Source organism: Chiloscyllium plagiosum, unplaced genomic scaffold (genome assembly GCF_037043375.1).
Source record: "Chiloscyllium plagiosum isolate Xiang-an unplaced genomic scaffold, Cpla_swu_hap1 HiC_scaffold_19, whole genome shotgun sequence".
In the NCBI taxonomy this organism is placed as follows: domain Eukaryota; kingdom Metazoa; phylum Chordata; class Chondrichthyes; order Orectolobiformes; family Hemiscylliidae; genus Chiloscyllium; species Chiloscyllium plagiosum.
In genome coordinates, this window is record NW_028270157.1 from 21932900 (window position 1) to 21955621 (window position 22722).

A 22722-nucleotide genomic window follows, 5' to 3' on the forward strand; every position below is an offset into this window, starting at 1 on the left:
TGTGACATTAAACAATATCATGTTGCCAAAATTCTCATCCCTATTTTCAAACCTCTCCAAGACTCTGTAATATTATCCAATCCCTCAACCCTGAGATATCTGCACACCTCCAATTCTGTCTTGTTGATTATCCCTAATTTTAATCCGGCAAAAGTGAAGACTGCAGATGCTGGAGATTAGAGTCGAGAGTGTGGTACTGGAAAAGCACAGCAGGTCAGGCAGCATCCAAGAAGCAGGAAAATCGATGTTTCAGGCAAAAGCCCTTCATCAGGAATTTTATCCACTCCATCCATATGTCTGCATCTTCAGCTTTAAAACCCTACTCTGTGAAATCTATATCTCTGTTTCTCACTTTCCTCCTTTCTCCTCATTACTCACTGTGCTTGTTACTTCCCCCTGTCCACCTGGCACAAATAATTTTAATTAGTCACAAAACCACGTTGACTCTACCTGATTGTATTAGGATGGTCTGACTGCCCTATTATTACCTCATTAATAAGGAATTCTAGCACTTACCCGATGGCAGGTATTAAGATAACTGACTCATAGTTTCCTCCATTCTGGTTCTTTTCAATATTGATTAGAGGTGTGACATTTGTGATTTTCCAATCTGCTGGGACATTTTCCAATATCTAGTGAATTTTGGTAGATGACAACCCAAACACCCTCTGCAGCCATTTCTGTTAAAGCCATAGCATGCAGACCCACTTGGTCCAGGGAAATTGTCAGCTTTTAATTCTGATAGTTTTCCCAACACATTTTCCCTAATGCTTGTTTTAGATACCTCTAACTGTTTTAATAATTGATTTTCAAGTAATCAAGCAATCTTCAAGTAATCACGTCTTCTACAGTGAAGAAAGACAAAAAACACTCACTCAATGCTTCCACAATTCCCTTCTTTCCATTATTAATTCCTCAATTTCATTCTGCCAGGGACCAACACTCACTTCAGTTACACTTTCACTTTTAAATACTCATGGAAACCCTTACTGTCTGTTTATTTATTTTTATTTATTAGTTAGTTTTCTTTCATACTCCAGTTTCTCCCTCCTTTACATGTTTTCAGCCATTCTTTGCTGGTTTCCAATTATCTGAACTTGCAATCATCTTTGCAGTATTGTACACTACTTATTTTCAATAAGATATTATCCTTTCCCTCTTTGGTTTGCCACAGATTCTGCTCATAGGATCTGCTTTTCTCAATTGAATATACATTGATCAAATTTATGAAATACTTTTGTAAATTGCTGGCATTGCTCAACTACTATCCTACTGTATAACCTACTTTATTAGTTCAATTTAATCAGATTTGTCCTCATACACATGCAAATGTCTTCATTCGAGTTTGAGACCTTAGTTTTAGACACATACTTCTCACTCTGCAAGAGAATGTGATTTTTTTTCTGTCATGATCCCTTTTGTTGAGAGATTCCTTCATTAATTAGGTGATTCTTTGCACTCTTTGCATTTTGCCAAGTATAAAATCGCTAGATCCCTGGCTGGCATAAGGACAATCAACCATAAGAAATTGACCCAAAATATTGCTGTGACCTTAACTATTTTTGCCAATCTGAATCGTTCAATCTATATGAAATTTTTAAAACACCAATGTTTATTGTAGTATCTTTCTTACAGGCCTCCGCTATTTCTTCCTACATATTCTGTCCTACAATGCCAAGGTATTGTTAGTGGATCTATAAATACTCTCACAAGTGACTTCTTACTTAGTGCAAGCTGGAGGAACAGCATCCCATATTTCACTTACAGACCGAGCAGCCTTCAGGATTCAGTATTGAAGTTCATAATTTTAGAGCCTGAAGTTCTCTTTCCAAGTCTTCTACCCACTCCAACACCACAAACCCTGTCATGACATGGACTGCTTTCAGCACAGCCAACCCATTTTCATCCATTCGTTTCCCCCTGTTATCACCTATCTAGCTTTTCTTCTTCCCTGGCTTATTGTAACAATCCTTTTATCTGCCCAACATTTTTCCTCTCTCCCTGTCTTGGTTCCATTGCCACCTATCTCTCCACAACCCCAATCCTCCAGCAGGTCATCAACACAAATACCACTTTTTTTGAGATGTTATCAGCTCATTGGACTCAATTCACTCTGCTTCCTCTCGACAGATGCTGCCAGATTTGCTGAGTTTCTCCAACAATTTCTGCTTTTGCTTCAGATTTCCAATATCTGCTGTTCTTTGTTTAATATTATTGACTTTTTACCTTAGCTGTTTTGTATCTCTACCAAAATTAATTTTGCATCTTGATCCTCTGAATTACAGTACTGTCTCACTGCAGCACTGATTACAAATATTTTAAAAATTGTCTTGTACAGTTACTGCAGTTCTCAGTGAGCTCCCTTTGCTTACAATGCCATTTTAATTGCAAAATGCTGCTTGCAAGTGTATAACTCTGTTTGGGTCTTACCTCATTTTTCTCTTTCAGCTTGGTAATCATAACAATCACAGGACAGTCCTCTTGCCAAACCATCCGCCAGAAGTCATTCACTGTATTGATCATAGGGCCTTGAGTAGCAATGTATGCCCTCTGCTGACCGCCATAACCCTGAATGACATGGAAAGGCCAGTGTAACTTAGTTATACAAAAGAAAATGCAGTGCATAATTCACTGGTGAGTGAATCCGTTTTGCACATTGAGCAGTGGTAGGAAGCATTTTTAAAGCAAGTCAGTCAGAAATATTTTTTCATCATAACACTCCGATGAAAGCAATAACAACTATAAGTCACAGCAATGTTCATGCACTTCCCAAAGCAATCACACATTAACCTTAGCAACAATTGCTTGTAGAATCACCTTACATCATACATGCCAGAGAGTTGGCGTTGACAATTACATGTATAAAATAAAACATCATTCAATCTTTACTAAATTATTTTAGAAATCTAACTCTATTACATACTAACATAAATTAGTACATTTCTACACATTTTCAATCTCCTAATCAACACAAAAATCTCTACTAAAGAGGGCATCTTCAATTTGTCGAGAGTTCTCCTTTGATTTCAAACCAAAATCTCCACCACAGGACACATTTATTCCCAAGATATTTGACAATAATGTTGCATTTTTGCAAAACAAAGTTGAAACAAAATGGCAATTAACAAAAAAAAGGTCAAATTTACACTGGTGTGATCTTGATCATCAGCAATAGCTTTGACAGGAAAGCTGTTAAACTCTCATAAGATGGTGTAAATGCAAAGTCTTGCTACAAAATTATAAACACTGGGTAATCTTTGTTTATGGATTTAAGCTCCAATCCTATTATTTGTCAACAGACTGAATTTGTTAGGTTGAGCTAAATCTGTTAACAATTTGTCTATTATACAAACGGCAAATATTAAAAAAAACTATCAATTGATTGATTGTTAATTCAATTAATCATTATCTTTCCTACACCTGCACGTACCCGACATGGGTGCTGGGGAAAATATAAGCATGAGCGCAATTAGATGGTAGTGTGGGGGTAAGGAAAAAAAGAAAAATATATAAGGAGATTTAGAATCTCCTAAAAAAAAATCACCTTTTTTGACAGGAGGAATGGACAAGATGTGACATGCCGAGAGTGTGGTATTGGAAAAGCACAGCAGGTCAGGCAGCATTCGAGGAGCAGGAGAATCAATGTTTCGGGCAAGAGCCCTTCATCAGGTTTCCTACTCCTTGGATGCTGCCTGATCTGCTGTGCCTTTTCAGCACCACACTCTCGACTCTAATCTCCAGCATCTGCAGTCCTCACTTTCTCCAAGATGTGACAAGCCATCAGCTTCACTGAGAAGAGTGGATAAGGTGAGGCCACTGAAATAGACAGTCAATGTTACTGAGAGCAGTGGGTAAGGACCTTGTGACAGGCAGTCAGTATCAAGTGTGGAAAAATGTGGCATTTCAAAGAGTAGGTACAAGATAAGAATGAAAAATAATTAAACAGGAAATGAAGGCCATAGAATGGTAGGAAGGGATTGATGAGGGGAAAAAAAAGGAACATGCCAACAATCAAGGTTAGATGCAAAAATAACAAAAAGACATAACCAAATGTTTTGTATCAGGATATGTGTAGCATTCATAAACAAGTTAACAGCACACATTGAAATAAATATATATGATCGGAGAGCCCTTATGGAGACGTGGCTTGAGGATGACAAGGATTGGGCCCTGAATATTGAGAGGTATATGACATTCAAGAAAATTATGGAGGTGGAGGTGTAGTACTGTTAATCAAGGATGGCATTTGTGAAACAGTTAAAATTGGTTTGGGAGATCAGAATGTAGAATCGGGTTGGGTGGATATGAGAAATAGCAAGGGAAAGAAGTGACTAATGGGAGTGTTCTACAAACACTTAAGTAACCACAATGTGGGACAAATTATAAAAGGAGACATGGTGACTTTAATTTACAAATCAGCGGGAAAAATCAGATTGCAGTTATAGCTTGGATGAAGAGTTCATAGAATGCTTTCAATAAAGTTTGTTTGGAGCAGCACTATGATTTGGAAACAACCAGAGAGCTAGTTAGATTTAACTTTTGGTTAGATTTAACTTGGTATGGTGTAATGTGACTAAATTAATTAAGATCCTTACAATTAAATCATCACTAGGTCACAGAAATCACAATCAAATTGAATTCTACATCCAGCTTGGAAAGGAGAAGACTGAGTCTCAGAGTAGTATGGCATATTTATCTGTTTCAAAATTGGAGGGTGCCCTTTCAGGAATGATTTGGAGATGCCGGTGTTGGACTGGAATGTCTCTTTCCTGAAAGGGGTGGACAAAGTGAAAAATCACACATCACCAGGTTATACAACAACAGGTTTAATTGGAAGCACTGACTTCCAAGCGCTGTTCCTTCACAACCACCTGATGAAGGAGCAGCGCTCTGAAAGCTAGTGCTTCCAATTAAACCTGTTGGACAATAACCTGGTGTTGTGTGATTTTTAACTTTGTCCACCCCTTTCAGGAAAGAGACGAGAAGATTTTCTTCTTAAATGACTGTATGACCTTGGAACTCACTGCCTCAGAAGGTGGTGAAGGCAGTGTCATTGCATATTTTTAAGACAGAGGCAGATAGATTCTTGTTAGACGAAGGAATCAAGGATTATCAGGGGAAGTGGGAATGTGGAATTCAAAACACAAGCAGAGCAGCTATGATCGTGTTGAATGGTGACCCATGCATGAAGGGCTACATCTCCTCCTTTTTCTTACGTTCATACATTTGTAATTGTTGACAACAAGATCAGTTCTTTTAAATTTCCTGTTTCTTCTTTACAACTATATTTAAAATGTTTACATTTTTTTACTTTCTCATTCCCTATTTCTCAATTTAGTAAATTAAATTTGTTACCATTTAAAAGATTGTGGTTACACGTTAAAATGCATAGACAACAGGTATAATCCAATGAGAAATCATCAAACACATACTGAGATAACAAACACAAGCACTGCATTTAAATCTGTGGTGAATGTTGTTGCATGACTGGATCGAAACATTAATACAAACTATGCAGATTATGAATGTAACCAATGCACTTACTTACCCTAATGTAGTTGGCATTAATGTAGGTATTGCTAACAGGTTCATCTTCACTCTTTGGTATGAGGCATACTCTGCTATGTGGGTCTAAGAGAGAGAGAAAAGAAATTAGTTCAAAATGGGGACAAGTTTTTGTGCCCCTTGTGTTCTCTATAATTTAAAGCAATCTGCTGCATTTTAGAGCGATGTTCACACTTTTCATTAATAATTCAGACTTGAAATCAAAAATATAGCTTAGTTACAGCCCTGGGATAGTCAAATCTGAGGAGAAGTGTAACTGCTGACAAGAGATCATTAATCATCATCTAGATTGGGTATATAGTGCAACATGGATAAACATGTGGCAATACACTTTGGTAGGAAGAGTAGGAGATCACTTATTAAATGGAAGGTACAAGTTTAGATAGGAGAAAGTGAGGACTGCAGAAGCTAGAGATCAGAGTTAAGAGGGATGAAGGGCTTATGCCCAAAACGTTGACTCTCCTGCTCCTCGGATGCTGCCCAACGAGCTGTGATTTTCTCTTCGACAAGTTTAGGTAGGTCAAGGAACAAAGATATCTCAGGGCACAAATGCACAAATAGAATCATACAGCTTGGAAAAAGACCCTTCGATTCAACCAGTCCATCTTGATCATAATCCCAAACTAAAGTAGTCCTACCTGCCTGCTCCTGGCCCATATCTCTCCAAACCTTTCCTATTCATGCACTTATCCAAATGTGTTTAAATGTTGAAATTGTACCCACATTCACCATTTCTTCTGAAAGTTCATTCCACACATGAACCACCCTCCGTGTAATAAAATTGCCTCTCATGTCTTTTTTAAATCTCTCTCATCTCACCAAAAAAATATGCCCCTAGTCTTGAAGTCCTTCATCCAAGGCAAAAGAAAACTACCATTAGCTCTATCTATACCCCTTATTATTTCATAAATTTTTATAAAGTCACCTCCTAATCTCTTATGCTCCAGGGAATAACGTTCCAGCCTATCCAGCCTTTCTTTATAAATTAAACCTTCCATACCCAGCAACATTCTGGTGAATCTCTTCTGAACACTCTTCAGCTTAATAATATCCTCCCTATAACTGGGCAACCAGAAATGGACACATGTTCCAGAAGAGGCCTCGCCAATGTCCTATCCAACCTCAGCATGTCTTCCCAACTCCTAGACTGATTAACAGTTATGTCAATAGGTTAGCAAGTTCATACCAAATGCAAAGTTTTATGTTTTACTTAATTTCATTAGGTTACCAGCAATGATTGCTCCTACATTTGGAATTTTTCTTGATTGTAGAAATATGCTTTTGTGACTACTTTGAAATATTCCTTTAAATGCCTGTCACTACTTCTCTCTTGATCTATTTCCTAGGAGAGAGTGAGGACTGCAGATACTGGAGATCAGAGACAAGAAGTGTGGCACTGGAAAAGCACAGTCGGTCAGGCAGCATCCGAGGAGCAGGAGAGTTAACATTTCCTAATGAAGAGCTGATTCTTGAAATGTCAACACTCCTGCTCCTCGGATGCTGCCTGACTCGCTGTGCTTTTCGACTCTGATCTATTTCCTAGCCTAGTATCTCACTTCACTTTAGCTGGTTCAGCTTTCGTGCCCACTTATTTACTCTTAGTTAAATAAGAACTAGAACCATGTTTCTCCCTTTCAAACTAGATGCAAAACTCAATCATGTTATGATCACTGCGGTGAAGGGACTGTTTCCATGCTGTACATCTCTATGACTCTATGTAGATGTGCCTTTACTCTGAGGTCATTAAGTAATCCAGTCACGTATGAAGAATTCACCACTACAGAGATTGGCTGAAGTGAATCATTTGGATCCCTTTTAAGTTGGAGTTAGACAAGGAAACATGAGAGAAATTGGTCAGAGTATTGAATACACGAGTTGGGAGGTCATGTTGCGACTGTACAGGACATTGGTTAGGCCACTTTCGGAATATTGTGTGCAATTCTGGACTCCTTCCTATTGGAAGGATACTGTGAAACTTGAAAGGGTTCCAAAAAGATTTACAAGATGTTGCTCGGGTTGGAGGATTTGAGCCATAGGGAGAGGTTGAATTGGCTGGGGCTGTTTTCCCTTGAGCGTTGGAGGCTAAGGGGTGACCTTATAGAGGTTTATAAAATCATGAGGGGCATGGATAGGATAATAGACAAGGTCTTTTCTCTGGGGTGGGTGAGTCCAGAACTAGAAGCCATAGGTTTAGGGTGAGAGGGGAAATATATAAAAGAAAGTTAAGGCGCAATTTTTTGACGAAGAAGTTGCTGCGTGTGTGGAATGGGCTGCCAGAGGAAGTGGTGGAGGCTGGTACAATTGCAACATTTAAAAGGCATCTGGATGGATATATGAATAGGAAGGGTTTGGAGGAATATGGCAGGTGAGACAAAATATGGTTTTTGATATCTGGTCGGCATGGACGGGTTGGACCGAAGGGTCTGTTTCCATGCTACACATCTCTGTGACTCTATGACTGTCAATGAATTGATAATCAAAATGATACATTTGGTTGCGGAAAGCTGGCAGGAATTTTGAGTATTGCATAAATATTGCAAAAGGCTTGTACAGTTGATTGGCCTACATCTGTGCTGTATATTCTTGGTGATTGGATGTCATTTGAACTACCCGAAACTCATTTTATCATATTACCAAAACAATGTGTGATTGTACAGCGGAAACTTGATTATCCGAATACCAATTATCCGAAAATCGGATTATCTGAAGGAGATCTCGAGGTCCCGATAGAAACATTACATCAAAGACGTGTTTCCAGCAGTGATCACGCCTTTTGTTTACAGTGATTAAACTGGTACAGTCTCCAAATGACTGACCTCCTGCCCCCTCTCTCTCTCCACACTTTCCCTAGATTTCTATGGAGGGGTGTAACCTAACCCCTCGCCTTCCCAGGAATTATCTCTCCAACATTGTCTTGTTGGAGACAAGACAGGGCAAACATGGAACCTGTCAAAACTTTGCAGTAAAAAGTTGTGTGTGTGGCTGTGTGTGTGCGCGCGCGCGTGCGCTATTTGGAGACTTATCCCACAAAGGCAGCGGCAGCAGCAGCAGCAGCAGTCTTGTTGGTGTGCAGTCCGGATGTGGACGGGTGACGGTGGGGGTGGGGGGGGGGCGGGGGCGAGAGCTGTCTTGGGGCAGGGGCTCGCATGCTTTGTGCTGGAGGGCAGGAAGCGGAGTTGGACAGGATTGGGGGGTCGGATTTGAGGGGCGGGGGCGGGTTTGGACAGGGTTGGGGGGCAGAGGTGGACCGGGGAAGACGAGAGGGTGGCAGTGTTGGGGGCGGGGTCTCGCGCGCTGTGTGCTGCTGCAGTCTCCTGAATAGGGACTTTAAAACTCTGAGCCTCAGAGGAAAGGCATTTAATCGAATTTCCGAATAATTGATTATCCAAATGAAATAGTGCCCGCCCATCACATTCGGATAATCTAATTTCCACTGTATAAGACAGATTTAGCAGATTTAGAACTAGCCATAGCTACTTTCAAAATAGCCAATAGATGGATTTAGTACATCCCAACGAAAACTACATTCCAATCAAAGCATTCCAATACAATATTTATGTAATGATTTCTTATTCTAAATCAGCACCAATGTATAGAATCATTTTTCAATAACACCGGCAAAGAACAAATTGTGTATTTTTGCCCACCATTCTCAAACGAAATTATAAAACTAGCTTCCTGAGAACAAAAGTCTCTAATTCCCTTTGAAGTAATTACAGTAACTCAATCTTAACCTCAACTTGGAAGAATAATGCAGCAGTTTCTTTAAATGTGAAAATAAAAGTGGCACAAATTTTATGACTTCTGATAGTGGAGCTCTTTTGTTGTACACTTATCAGTCACTTGGTTTCCTCTTTTACCGTGGGAAATGTATTAATCAAAAAGCAGTTGGATTATGTGCAGCTAATGACCCCATGCCAAAATCTTGAGGATAAAGTGCATTTGTGTCATGACATGAAATATCATTACAGCGGATGTGCAAGAGCATTGACAAAAGTAAAATGTAATCTTCACTGTGTTCTTTGATGTGCCAAACAAGATGGAAAACACACCTCATTTAACACTCATTAACCTTGACCTTAAGCTGGCAATCACTACACTATAACAATTTCTTTTTGGCAACTCGACTTTTCTCAATCTCTAATGGCCAGTGTCTTACCAATGAGAGAACAGGAAGCCTCCTAGTTCCTTTACAGTGGATAAAATTATTTATTTCCACAAGAATCTCATTGCTACGTGACCGTACCAATCACTCCACCCTTTCTGTGGCACAAAGATTAGATCATTTATAATTCTAAAATGTTTCTTATTCAGGGCTCATATGTGCATAGATTTTCAAGAGTTTCTTAAGAAAACATATTGCCTGAAAGACATAGTTGTAAATTGTTGAATATCAATGCTGAAACTGAATCAACTTGATTATTGGACAATTGATCAGAGCATTGAAGACAGGAGTTGAGACATCATGTTATGGCTGTACAAAACATTGGTAAGGCCACATTTGGAGTACTTGTACAATTCTGGTCGCCCTACTATAGGAAGGATGTTATTAAACTAGAAAGGATACAAAAAAGGTTTACAAAAATATTAAGGAGACTGGAAGGTGACTTTATGGAGGTTTATAAACTCATAAGGGGCATAGATAAAGTGAAGAACCAAGATCTTTACCCCAGAGTAGGGAAATCCAAATCCAGAGCAAATAGGTTTAAGGTGAGAGGGGAAAGATTTAAAACGGACCTTGAGGGGCAACTTTTTCACATAGCTATCAGCAAAAGTGGTAGAGGCAAGTACAATTACAAACTTTAAAAGATATTTGTACAAATACATGGATAGGAAAGGTTTTGACAGATTATGGGCCACAGGTAAATGGGACACGTTCAGTTTAGGAAACATGGTCAGCATGGATGATTTGGGCTAAATGGTCTGGGTCAGTGATGCATGACTCTATGACTAATTGTCATATTGACATCATGTTACTGGCTTGGCAGCATTACCATTGGATAGCCTCCTTGCTATGCTTTTTGGAAAATGCTAATATTCTCAAATAATTGATACATTAATAATAGTAAATAATGCTATAAAATAATGGTAGCTTGAGCCTATTTAAAAAGCAAAACGTGTTTTATTTAAATTTAAATGGCTTGTGAAAATCTCTGAGATCCTGTAAATTAAACCAATTAAATTTTACATGGCTTCCATTCAAATGATGGATTTGGATTAGCAAAAGGCGGTATAATCTGTCACTATATCAGGGAAACCAGGAACCTCATGCTTCTTGTCCAAGCGAAGGTATTTGGAAGGAAAGCAGTCCCTAAATGTGCTGTTGTAGATTCTGATTTGATTCCCATCAAGAAAATAATTGAAAGCAAAAACAAAATACTGTGAATTTTGGAGATCTGAAATATAAACAAAGTGTTGGACAGACCCAGGAAAACAGTTAATGTTTGAAGTCCAACATGATACTTCTTTAGAACGGAAGTTACACTTTCACCAAAATATCTGACCTATTGCTGCACATTTCTTTCTCCCATACTTGACACATCGAAGCAATTCCTCATGTCAGCAGAGTTTATAAAGTGTGCTTTTCCTTATTTCTGGTGTGGTTTCCTCTCATTGCGAATCGTGCACCATCAATTCCAATTTGTAACCAAACTGGTTTGAATCAATAGTGAAGCTGGGTTTTTTTTTGTTTTCTTTTGCAGCTTAAATATGTTCATCAACTACTTTCAATGTTTTCAGCTGAGTAATGCCAAATGTTCGAGTGGCTGGAAATTATTTGCAAACATTGAAATAATAAATCACTATAGAAATTTATATGTACAATATGATTTATGCATGCAAAGGCTGTTTAATATTATCCTTAAGGTCAGCATGAAGGTATATTAGGTTTTATGAAATGTTTGCACATGTGATCAATGCTTTATTCTAAAAATGCCATTATCAAAATTGACAATTTATGTCCATTAACATGTACAAAATTATTTTTAACTAATTTACTATTGTCTGGCATAACTCTTTTCACTTCTGAACAACATGAGACATCCTCTGCATTCAAACAATTATATTACCACACCCATCAGATGCTTTGGCATCCTACGCTTTCAGACATACATATGAGAAAGAATCCAAAGGACAAAAGCATTATAGTGCAAACAAATTTGACTTTATTGTTCAATTATGTAAAAACGTAAAAGGTGATTTCTTGAACTTCTGAACAATAATGCACAGAGAATGTGTGCCACTCAGCTTGAAAATATCTCAGTTTGCTTAAGAAGAGATTTTCACAATCATATTTATGCAGAATACTGTAAAAGCAAAGTAAAAAATTTACAAGAGCTTGTTTAAATTGTCCAGAAGTTGGCTGACACGAGCAGGCCCCTCACACTGTGTATGGAGTGATTTATAGCATACCTATCCAGCTAGCTCACATTATACTCACATACATTACCCCTTACTTGGGCATCAGTGTTTTGTGTTGTACTGTCATGTTGGCAGCTGTACTCCTCCAACATTAGAAAAGTTTTAATACTTGAAGCATCCTCTCTCTTTACCTTGAACTGATGATATATTCTGCTGTAGGATATTTTACATGGGGGGAAGGATCATAACATGAAATGCATGACCTGCCCACTGCCTACCTGCCTGTCTCTGACCACCTTAAATTTTATAGGGAGTGGTGAAGGTGTTGGGCCACCATTGGATGTATCAAGGATTTAAAGTGGTCACTTCAGGGCCTGCCATTATTTTATTCTGATAGGGGAGATGTATTCAAAGTAGGTGACTGACAGCCTCAGCTGCGTGCCTGGTGTCAGGTAAACCTTTGCCGGTTTCCTGGGCCCATTGGAGAAATCCACCCAACTGGCTCCACAAAGAAGGTCCTGCATTTCCTCTTGATCTTTTCACATTGGAGTCTGAATCCCAGTCGCCCTGTTACCTCTCAAGCCTTATTGTGGTGATGCCCTGGAACTACCTGAAATTTGACTCCTCTTATTCAGGACGAGCTAGTGGTTATCCTTGGAATGTAGTGCTGTTGAAACGACAATAGCTACCAATCATCTGTATGCTCACCAAGATTTAGGAAGCAAGGTAGCAGATTAAAAATCAGGACCTCAAAGATTACTTCTAATGCCATGTCCTAGCAAGCAGGTGGGTAGAAAAGGCTGGAGAGTTGGAACAGGATTGAGGACTTTAGAAACCTGGATCACTGGGTTCATTTCTGGTGATGGTGCAACTTGTACAAATCTGACACATTGTGCCTGAATGGAATGATACCAACATCCTTGTAAGGTTTTTGCTAGTGCATTTGGCGGGGGTTTTAAACTATTTTGGCATGTTTTGGTATAGGGAGTGGAGGTGCAGTAGGGGTAATACACAGTCAAGTATACAGAAAGAAGAAAATCAGTGTAGAGAGCAGTGTAAATATAGTCAAGTTAGGGCAAAAGGAAGCATGGCAAGGCTAGATAGCATTTATTTTAGTGCAAGGGGTCTTGTGGGTCGGGAAGTGAGTTAATAAAAGAATGGGGATTGCCAACATGGAGACATGCCTGAAGGAGAGACACTACTGGCACTGAATATTCTGGGGTATAGAATCTTTAAGCGAGATGGGGAGGGGTAGAAAGTAGGAGGTAGTTTGACAATATTGTTCAAGATCTTGATTGCTCTATGTTTTTATAACTTAAAGATACTCATTACAAACCCCAATGGAACTATGATGACCTTACGTTTACCTTTTACAAACCTTATGTTTGAATTTGATGTGCAAATTCGTAAAGAGAGGAAGTTTTTTTTTAAATTCAGAGGGAGAATTCATGATTTGATTCCCATATGTGAGCAGCAGAATCTTGATACCAGTCCTAAAGCTATGCTCTTGGGAATGATAAATTTCATTCACTGGACAATAGCATTTACTACTGACATTGATGTTGACTTCACTTGTTGTGCATGGAGTTCAATGACTAAACCATACGACTCGTAATATTTTTGCTAACCCCGGCATTCTTTTAGATTGCTTAGTCTCCAGAGGAATAGATTTCAGTTTTAATCTACCCAATTCATAAGATCAATCAAAGCAAAACATTAAAAAAAGGCCCATTTGCCTCTGAGGTGTAAATGTTTGAAGAAGAACAGTTGAAGTGTCCCAAGTTCCAGCCAATATATTGGCCTTAACCAACGATCTAATTGTCTGGTCATGTAATTCATTGCTGCTTATAGGGCCTTGCTGTGTGCACATTTGCTGAAACTTATCTATATTACAAAAATGACTACACTTCAAAAGTACTTTTATTGTATGTTTTTATTTTGGGTGTCACTATGAGATTGTGAAAGATGATTAATAAATTATCTTTCCTTTCCTTTTATGATATCTCAAATAAACAGCTCTCTTCGTTGTTGTGCTTGCTGAAGTTTTTGACCAAAGTATGAAGTACAAGTCCAATGGGTTCGAATTAAAAACAGAAATTGTCACTGGAATCAAAATATTAACTCTGATTTCTCTTCAGAGATGCTGCCAGACATCTTGACTTTCCCCAACAATTGCTGATTTTGATTCATTTATTCAGCATCCATTGTTCTTTGCTTCATTTTATCATTGGGTTAGAATATCTTTCTATGTTTGACCTCATTGCCACCAATTACCTATAGGTTGGATGCAACATGATTATATGCAAAGCAGTGATCCTAATATCAACTTTTCTCAGCACTGATGAGACAAAACTGACATTGGGCGGCAGGGTGGCACAGTGGTTAGCACTGCTGCCTCACAGCACCAGAGACCTGGGTTCAATTCCCACCTCAGGCGACTCTATTTGGAGTTTGCACATTCTTCCCGTGTCTGTGTGGGTCTGCTCTGGTTACCTCCCACAATCCAAAAATGTGCAGGTTAGGTGAATTGGCCATGCTAAATTACCCTTAGTGTTAAGTGTAGGGGGTTGTGGGTCAGTGTGGACTTGTTGGGCCAAAGGGCCTGTTTCCAAACCGTAAGTAATCTAATCTTACCAGCGCAGGTGAATTGGTTTCTGCTTCTTTTAGATCAGCTCAACTTTCTGTTCATCTCCTGTTTTCTTCTGCTTTCATGAAAATGTTACAGAGAAAGCTGGACTGCATAGACATACCGATTTGCACTTGGCTGTCATTCACCTTGCTCCTTGTTCACCAGCGTCAGACCATCTGCAACCACAACTCCAATATTGTATCCTGATCCTTTCCCTTTCATTCTTTGTAGGTCAGACCTGGTTATCTGTCCAAACTAATGTAGTGTACAAAATCCCATGCAAGGACTGCACAAAACACTATATAGGACAAACAGGAAGACAGCTAACGATCCGCATCCACGAACATCAACTAGCCACGAAACAACACGACCAGCTATCCCTAGTAGCCACACACGTAGACGACAAGCAACATGAATTTGACTGGGACAACACTACCATTATACGGCAAGCGAAACAAAGAACAGCCAGGAAATTCCTAGAAGCATGGCACTCATCCACAAACTCCATCAACAAACACATCAACCTGGACCCAATATACCGGCCACTACAGCGGACAGCTGGAACTGACAACCGGAAGCGGCAGATACAAATCACTATAAATGCTGGAGGAAACACCACAGAAGCGCTTCACAGGAGGCTCCCAAGCACTGAGGATGTCACCTAGACAGGGGACGAAACGTTTGCAACAAAAACTTCCAGCTCAGCGAACAGAACCACAGCAACATTACTAACTCTATAATAAGGGTAAGTATGAAAATGGTGAGAGGCATTCAATGGATGGTTATTTGAGCATATATGAAGAGGTGGTCAGCAACCTTAAAGAGATTATTAATTAATTAATTTGGCCACTTGTTTAGGTTTACTCAAACAAGTACAAAGCAGCTGTTATTGAGACTAGTGGTAGGAAGTAGAGTTGGAAGCTATGTTTTGTAATATTTCATGGTTTTATTAACCTAAAACTGAGTAAAGGTAGACTTCAGAGTTTGGGCATTGCTGTAGGATTGGGAAAATTCTACCCGTTCTGTCCAAAACTTTTCAAAATGCACATCTAACCTATGTGACATTGCCTGGGATTTTTCTCTTTTTCATAGGATTTGGGTTCACCATGTGAGCCATGGTGAAGTTTGTGATGAGTATAGGTGTAGAGACTAGCTGGTTAGAAGCCCGGTCTTGATCATTGAACATAATAGTCCAGCTCCCAACACAATTGTAAAGCCCATGACACTGCCACACCCTTTCACCCGACCCACCCACCCATCACCACCCCTCAAATCTCGCATACAGTAAAGTACAAAAAAATTGTAATCCTTTAAGTGTCTATTGTATTTATAAACATATTAAATGCATATTCAGTCACCACAGCCTCTTAAAAGTTTCAATAGTTCTTGGATTAGAACGCCTGCTAAATGGGAGTGATTAATAGACTTTGAAACCCAACCAAACATTCATTATTGTTTCTGTTGTCCATAAGACCATAAGACATAGGAGTGGAAGTAAGGCCATTCGGCCCATCGAGTCCACTCCGCCATTCAATCATGGCTGATGCGCATTTCAGCTCCACTTACCAGCGTTCTCCCCGTAGCCCTTAATTCCTCTAGACAACAAGAATCTATCAATCTCGGCCTTGAAGACATTTAGCGTCCCGGCTTCCACTGCACTCCGTGGCAATGAATTCCACAGGCCCACCACTCTCTGGCTGAAGAAATGTCTCCGCATTTCTGTTCTGAAATGACCCCCTCTAATTCTAAGGCTGTGTCCACGGGTCCTAGTCTCCTCGTCTAATGGAAACAATTTCCTAGCATCCACCTTTTCCAAGCCATGTATTATTTTGTACGTCTCTATTAAGTCTCCCCTTAATCTTCTAAACTCCAACGAATACAATCCCAGTATCCTCAGCCGTTCCTCATATGTTAGACCTGTCAATCCAGGGATCATCCGTGTGAATCTCCGCTGGACACGTTCCAGTGCCAGTATGTCCTTTCTGAGGTGTGGGGACCAAAACTGGACACAGTACTCCAAATGGGGCCTAACCAGAGCTTTATAAAGTCTTAGTAGTACATCTCTGCTTTTATATTCCAACCCTCTTGAGATAAGAGACAACATTGCATTCGCTTTCTTAATCACAGACTCAACCTGCATGTTTACCTTTAGAGAATCCTCGACTAGCACTCCCAGATCCCTTTGTGCTTTGGCTTTATTAATTTTCTCACCATTTAGAAAGTAGTCTATGCTTTTATTCTTTTTGCCAAAGTGCAAGACCTCGCACTTGCTCACGTTAAATTCCATCAGCCATTTCCTGGACCACTCTCCCAACCTGTCTAGATCCTTCTGTAGCCTCCCCACTTCCTCAGTACTACCTGCCTGTCCACCTAACTTCGTATCATCGGCAAACTTCGCAAGAAGTTCCTTCATCCAAATCATTAATATATAATGCGAACAGCTGTGGCCCCAGCACCGAACCCTGCGGGACACCGCTCGTCACCAGCTGCCATTCTGAAAAAGAACCTTTTATCCCAACTCTCTGCCTTCTGTTAGACAGCCAATCCTCAATCCATCCCAGCAGCTCACCTCGAACACCGTGGGCCCTCACCTTGCTCAGCAGCCTCCTGTGTGGCACCTTATCAAAGGCCTTTTGAAAGTCTAGATAGACCACATCCACTGGGTTTCCCTGGTCTAACCTATTTGTTACCTCTTCAAAAAATTCCAACAGGTTTGTCAGGCATGACCTCCCTTTACTAAATCCGTGTTGACTTGTTCTAATCAGACTCTGCTCTTCCAAGAATTTAGAAACCTCATCCTTAATGATGGATTCTAGAATTTTACCAACAACCGAGGTTAAGCTGATTGGCCTATAATTTTTCATCTTTTGCCTTGATCCTTTCTTGAACAAGGGGGTTACAACAGCCATCTTCCAATCATCCAGGACCTTTCCTGACTCCAGTGACTCTTGAAAGATCTCAACCAATGCCTCTGCTATTTCCTCAGCCACCTCTCTCAGAACTCTAGGGTGTATCCCATCGGGGCCAGGAGATTTATCAATTTTAAGACTTTTTAACTTTTCTAGCACTATCTCTTTCGTAATGGCAACCATACTCAACTCAGCCCCGTGACACCCTTTAATTTTTGGGATATTACTCATGTCTTCCACTGTGAAAACTGACGCAAAGTACTTGTTAAGTTCTCCTGCTATTTCCTTATCTCCCATCACTAGGCTTCCTGCATCAGTTTGAAGTGGCCCAATGTCTACTTTTGCCTGTCGTTTGTTTCTTATGTACTGAAAGAAACTTTTACTATTATTTCTAATATTACTGGCTAGCCTACCTTCATATTTGATCCTCTCATTTCTTATTACACTCTTTGTTATCCTCTGTTTGCTTTTGTATCCTTCCCAATCTTCTGATTTCCCACTGTTCTTAGCCACTTTATAGGATCTCTCTTTTTCTTTAATACATTTCCTGACTTCCTTTGTCAGCCAAGGTTGTCTAATCCCTCCCCGGTTAATCTTTCTTTTCTTGGGAATGAACCTCTGTACAGTGTCCTCAATTATACCTACAAACTCCTGCCATTTTTGCTCTACTGTCTTCCCGGTTAGCCTCTGCTTCCAGTCTATTTTAGTCAGTTCCTCTCTCATGCCCTCATAATTACCTTTATTCAACTGTAACACCATTACATCCGATTTTGCCTTCTCCCTTTCAAACTCCAGACTGAACTCTACCATATTATGGTCGCTACTTCCTAAGGGTTCCCTTACTTTAAGATCTTTTATAGAGTCTGGTTCATTGCAAAGCACTAGGTCCAGAATAGCCTGCTCTCTTGTGGGCTCCATTGACAAGCTGTTCCAAAAAGCCATCCTGTAAGCATTCCATGAATTCCCTTTCTTGTCGTAACAGAAGCTCCTTGTTATTTAGTGTAAAGTGGACAGAACTGAATTGTGTTGTTTCTCTTGTTCCTCTACCTACAGCTAAGTGGAATGGTGCTGAATATTGTGAGCTTCCTGCAGCATACAGGACATGGGATGCCTGGTGAGTGTTTAAGACTCTGAAATCATAGCAATCATGGTGCAACCCTATCCAATGTTATAGAAACTTTAAGTGGATATGAAGAACAAGGCAATACATGACAAACAAGGTGGGGGGTGGGGGTCATCAATGGATCTTTTTGTAGCAGAGAGGTCAGTACATACTTTAAATGTAATTTCTCCAGTCATCCGTAAATGTGCTCAAATGAGATAAATAACCTCAAAATAACTTGCCTTTAATACACAACAAAATGCCCTCAAGGTGCAGTCTGGTACTTGAATTGCTTGCTAAACAGCTTCACAATGACTGATATTTTCGTGAATGACCAATTATCACACCCAAATCCTTTTCCTTTCATATCTTTGCCAACGTACACCCATTCATTGTGTATTCAAATTTCCTGTTCCAGATTTAAATGCATTTTCCAATCAATGCCTTTTGAGCAGCTCACATTTAAAAGTACTTGCTCTGAACGGTTATCCTACTGAGTCTTAGATGTGGTCATAATTATTCAATTTAAGAATAAACTTTACATATCATATGATATCAAACTCCCGAACTATGATAAATGTATATTTCTTTAGCGTTTTTGGCCAGTGGCTGAATAGATGGAAAAAACATGTGGGATTGCTGATATCTACACCCGACATTCTGAGATATACTCCGGGAGCAACAAATCTTTCTCTATATTTAAATAAATGCTAGATATTGGGGAATGAAGTAGCACAGTAGATGCAGCAGCAAAGCACAGGAAGTGATGAAATCAAATTTGGCATGTAGCTAGGAATAGTGCTGCATTATGTGGGAAGCATACTTTAGCAAGGCCTTTGACAAGGTCTCTCATGGCAAGCTGACAAAGAAGGTGAAGTCACATCAGATCCTTGGTGAGCTTGTAAGATGCATACAGAACTGGCTTGGTCATAGAAGATAGAGAGTAGCAGTGCAAGGGTGTTCCCTGACTGGAGAGCTGTGACCAGTGGTGTTCATGGATCAGTGCTGGGACCCCTTTTGTTTATAATATCAATAAATGATTTGGAGGAGAATTTATGAGGTCTAATCAGTAAGTTTGCAGACAACACTAAGACTGGAAGAGCTGGGGACAGTGAGGAGATTTGCTAGAGGATACAATAGGATTTAAACAGACTGGAGACATGGTTGGAGAAGTGGCAGATGGAATATAATCCAGACAATGCGAGGTGATGCATTTTGGAAGGTCTAATAAGGGAGGGAAGTATACAGTAAATGGCAGAGCCATTACAAGCATTAACTTACAGAGGGATCTCAGCATGCAGGTCTACAGTTTCCTGAAAGTGGCAACACAAGGGGATCAAGGCATTGAGTGTAAAAATTGGCAAGTCATATTGCAGCTGTATGGAATTTTAGATAAGCCACATTTGGAATATTGCATACAGATCTGGTTGTCATAACACCCGAAGGATATGGAGAATTTGAAAATAAACCAAAATGACTTATGAGGATGATACTGGTTTGAAGTGTATTATTTATGAGGAGAGACTGGACAAACTTGTTGAGGGGGGTGGGGGGGGCGTTTGTTTTCACTTGAACATTGAAGGATGAGGGGGCGACCTGATAGAAGTTTACAAAACCATGAGACGCATGGATAGAATAGATAGTCGGACTCTTTTTCCCAGAGTAGAAACGTCAATTATGAAGGGACATAGGTTTAAAGTAAAAGTGGGAATGTTTAAAGGAGATGTGAGAGGCATGTTTTTTGCACAGAGGGTGGTAAGTGTCCAGAATGCGTTGCTAGAAGAGGTGTTAGAAGCAGATATAATAGCCATGTTTAAGAGGCATCTTGACAGACACTTGAATAGACAGAGAATAGAGGGGTACAGTCTGTTTAGAGGTAAAAGGTTTCCTAGTTTAGAAAGGCACCATGTGTCAGCTCAGGCTTAGTGGGCCAAAGGGCCTGATCCTGCACTGTACTGTCCTTTGTTCATTATAAGTAAGGTAGAAGCCACAAGACAAAAACAGATGCTCTTTCAGGCATAACAGCACAAGGAAAAACTCCTCACGTAATAACCATCAAGTTGCCTGTGATTTGAAAACCAAAGCAACTCAGCCACTTGTAAATAATACAATATGACCTTCCCTCTGCCTTTAGTATTTCAATTCCTTTACTGTGACAACTGCCACTAATAAAATCCCTGTACTTTGTTACATTTCTCCTGATTACCATTCAGTCTATACTTAAAGATGAATTTATTTACTTTGAGTATTAAACTGGATTTATATGTTGAGTTAACATTTTTGACAAGTCAAACGCTATGGGGAAAGAGAACAAAAAGTTCCGTGCCTGTTATTATTCATTCCAACAATTTAAAAACAAAACCTAAAAGTGTTCTTTGGTAGAATCCAGAGGTAGGAACTCTATGTGTGTGAAAGAGAATAGTTAAAATTCAAGGCGAACTCTTCAGCTTCCATCATGGAGTGACATTGTCTCTGGTTATTTTTAGGTTTGTCACAAACATTGAATCTTTCCATTTTCCCATTGCAGATTTGCAATGAAATCTCAGCAGAAGCTGAATGTATTCAGATGGCACTCCGATTAATCGAGGAAAAGAGTTTAACAGTGAAGTATTAAACTAGGTAACAGACACTTGGCTTCTCTTGGCTGACTTTGAAATGATTTCACTTCTATCCTTAGAGAATGTATAGAAACAGCTCTTCAAGGAAACGTTATTTTAATGAGATATTATAAAAAACACTGCACATGGGGATATGATTATATAATGATTATGTTACTGGATGAGTAATCCAGAAGCCTGCATCAGTATTCATGAGAAATGAGTTTAAATCCCACCCCAAATGGCAATTATAAACTTAATGAAATGAACATACAATCTAAATAAGAGCTATTATCAGTTATAGTGACCATGAATCTAAAACATTACCACAAAAAGAGTTGTCTACTAAATGCCTTTCTCTGGAGGTCTTGTGTCAGAATGGGTAGCATTCCTGGCTTTGGGTTTGAGGCTCATTTCCAGACCTGATGCCCAGGGAAGGTGTCTTCATGCATTCCTAAACTGTTTGAGCACAAACACACTTTCCTTAAACATCAGGACCTAATGTGGAGCTTGAACCCAGAGCCTTTGATTCACAGGCAAGGGGCACTGCACTTGTTTAATGTGAACACAGCACCGAGAGCACAAAAAGCAAGTTTAAAAAGTGTAGAAAGTGGAGAGTGAAAAACTCCACAGAGGCTGGTATCCTGTCACCAAGTCACCCTTTAGTTACACGTGGAGGGACCTTGACACTGATCCAAATCCCTCAGAGTCAGTTTTCAGAGTGGACAAAACCTCTGACATTTCTGTTTATACCTGTCAGCCAGGGCTCCCTGACTGGATTAGATTAACAAACACAATTGGGGAACTCATATTCTATGAAGTCCACCTCGCAGTCCTCGTTTCAATCACGACAGAGAGTTCCATTCTGAGTACAGACTGAGAAAAGGGTGACAAGGTGAATAAGAGTGCGCAGAGCAAGAGTGGCACACAGTACCACGCGAGGAGGCAGCAAGGTTAAAAACAGCATGTAGAGTGTGGAGTGGCCTCATTCAGCACGCAATGCAAGATAAAAATGGAGTGGAGATCAGCTTTGCTCTGAACAGAGCGCCAAGAGATGAGGCAGCAAGTTTAAAATGAGAATGGAAAGTGGGCAGTGGTTCTTTCTGAACAGAGAAAGAGAGGAAGAAGCAAGTTTAAAAAGGGTGAAGAACATGGAGCGGCTTCATCCTGAACATAGCACTAATAAAAGAAGTAACAAACTTATGAAACAAAAAGCACAAAGAACAGGGAGCGGCTTCCTTTGAAAAACAGTGCGAGACAGGAGACAGTAAGTTTAAAGAATGTTCATTCTGACTATAATGCTGAAAAGAGGCTAATATGAGAAAAAAAATCCAAGAGACACCATAGGAAATAAGTTTATTGATTGGTGAGAGTCTGCTGTTATGAGTGAGTCTAAAGCAAATCAAAGTAATATGCAATATTAAAGCAATATCTAATGAAAATAATGTTAACATAAGTGAAGGAACATGAATTTATTTGAATATTTTCGTAGTATGTTCATATATATTCTAAAGATAAATAATTTTCAGATTTCTAGAATGCAGATCAGCAGGGACAGGC

At 39.6% G+C, this 22722-nt stretch overlaps 1 protein-coding gene across 2 annotated transcripts in view; it reads right to left on the minus strand.

Annotated features, from left to right (window-relative positions):
* The window catches only part of LOC122559762 (receptor-type tyrosine-protein phosphatase R-like), a 213992-nt gene that overhangs the window by 57609 nt on the left and 133661 nt on the right, over positions 1-22722 (minus strand). For both annotated transcript variants that reach the window (XM_043709749.2, XM_043709751.2), the window contains 2 exons: positions 5549-5631; positions 2431-2568 (listed from right to left, as the gene is read on the minus strand). In XM_043709749.2, the coding sequence (XP_043565684.2) occupies positions 2431-2568; positions 5549-5631 (221 nt within the window). The remainder of the gene's footprint in view (positions 1-2430; positions 2569-5548; positions 5632-22722) is intronic.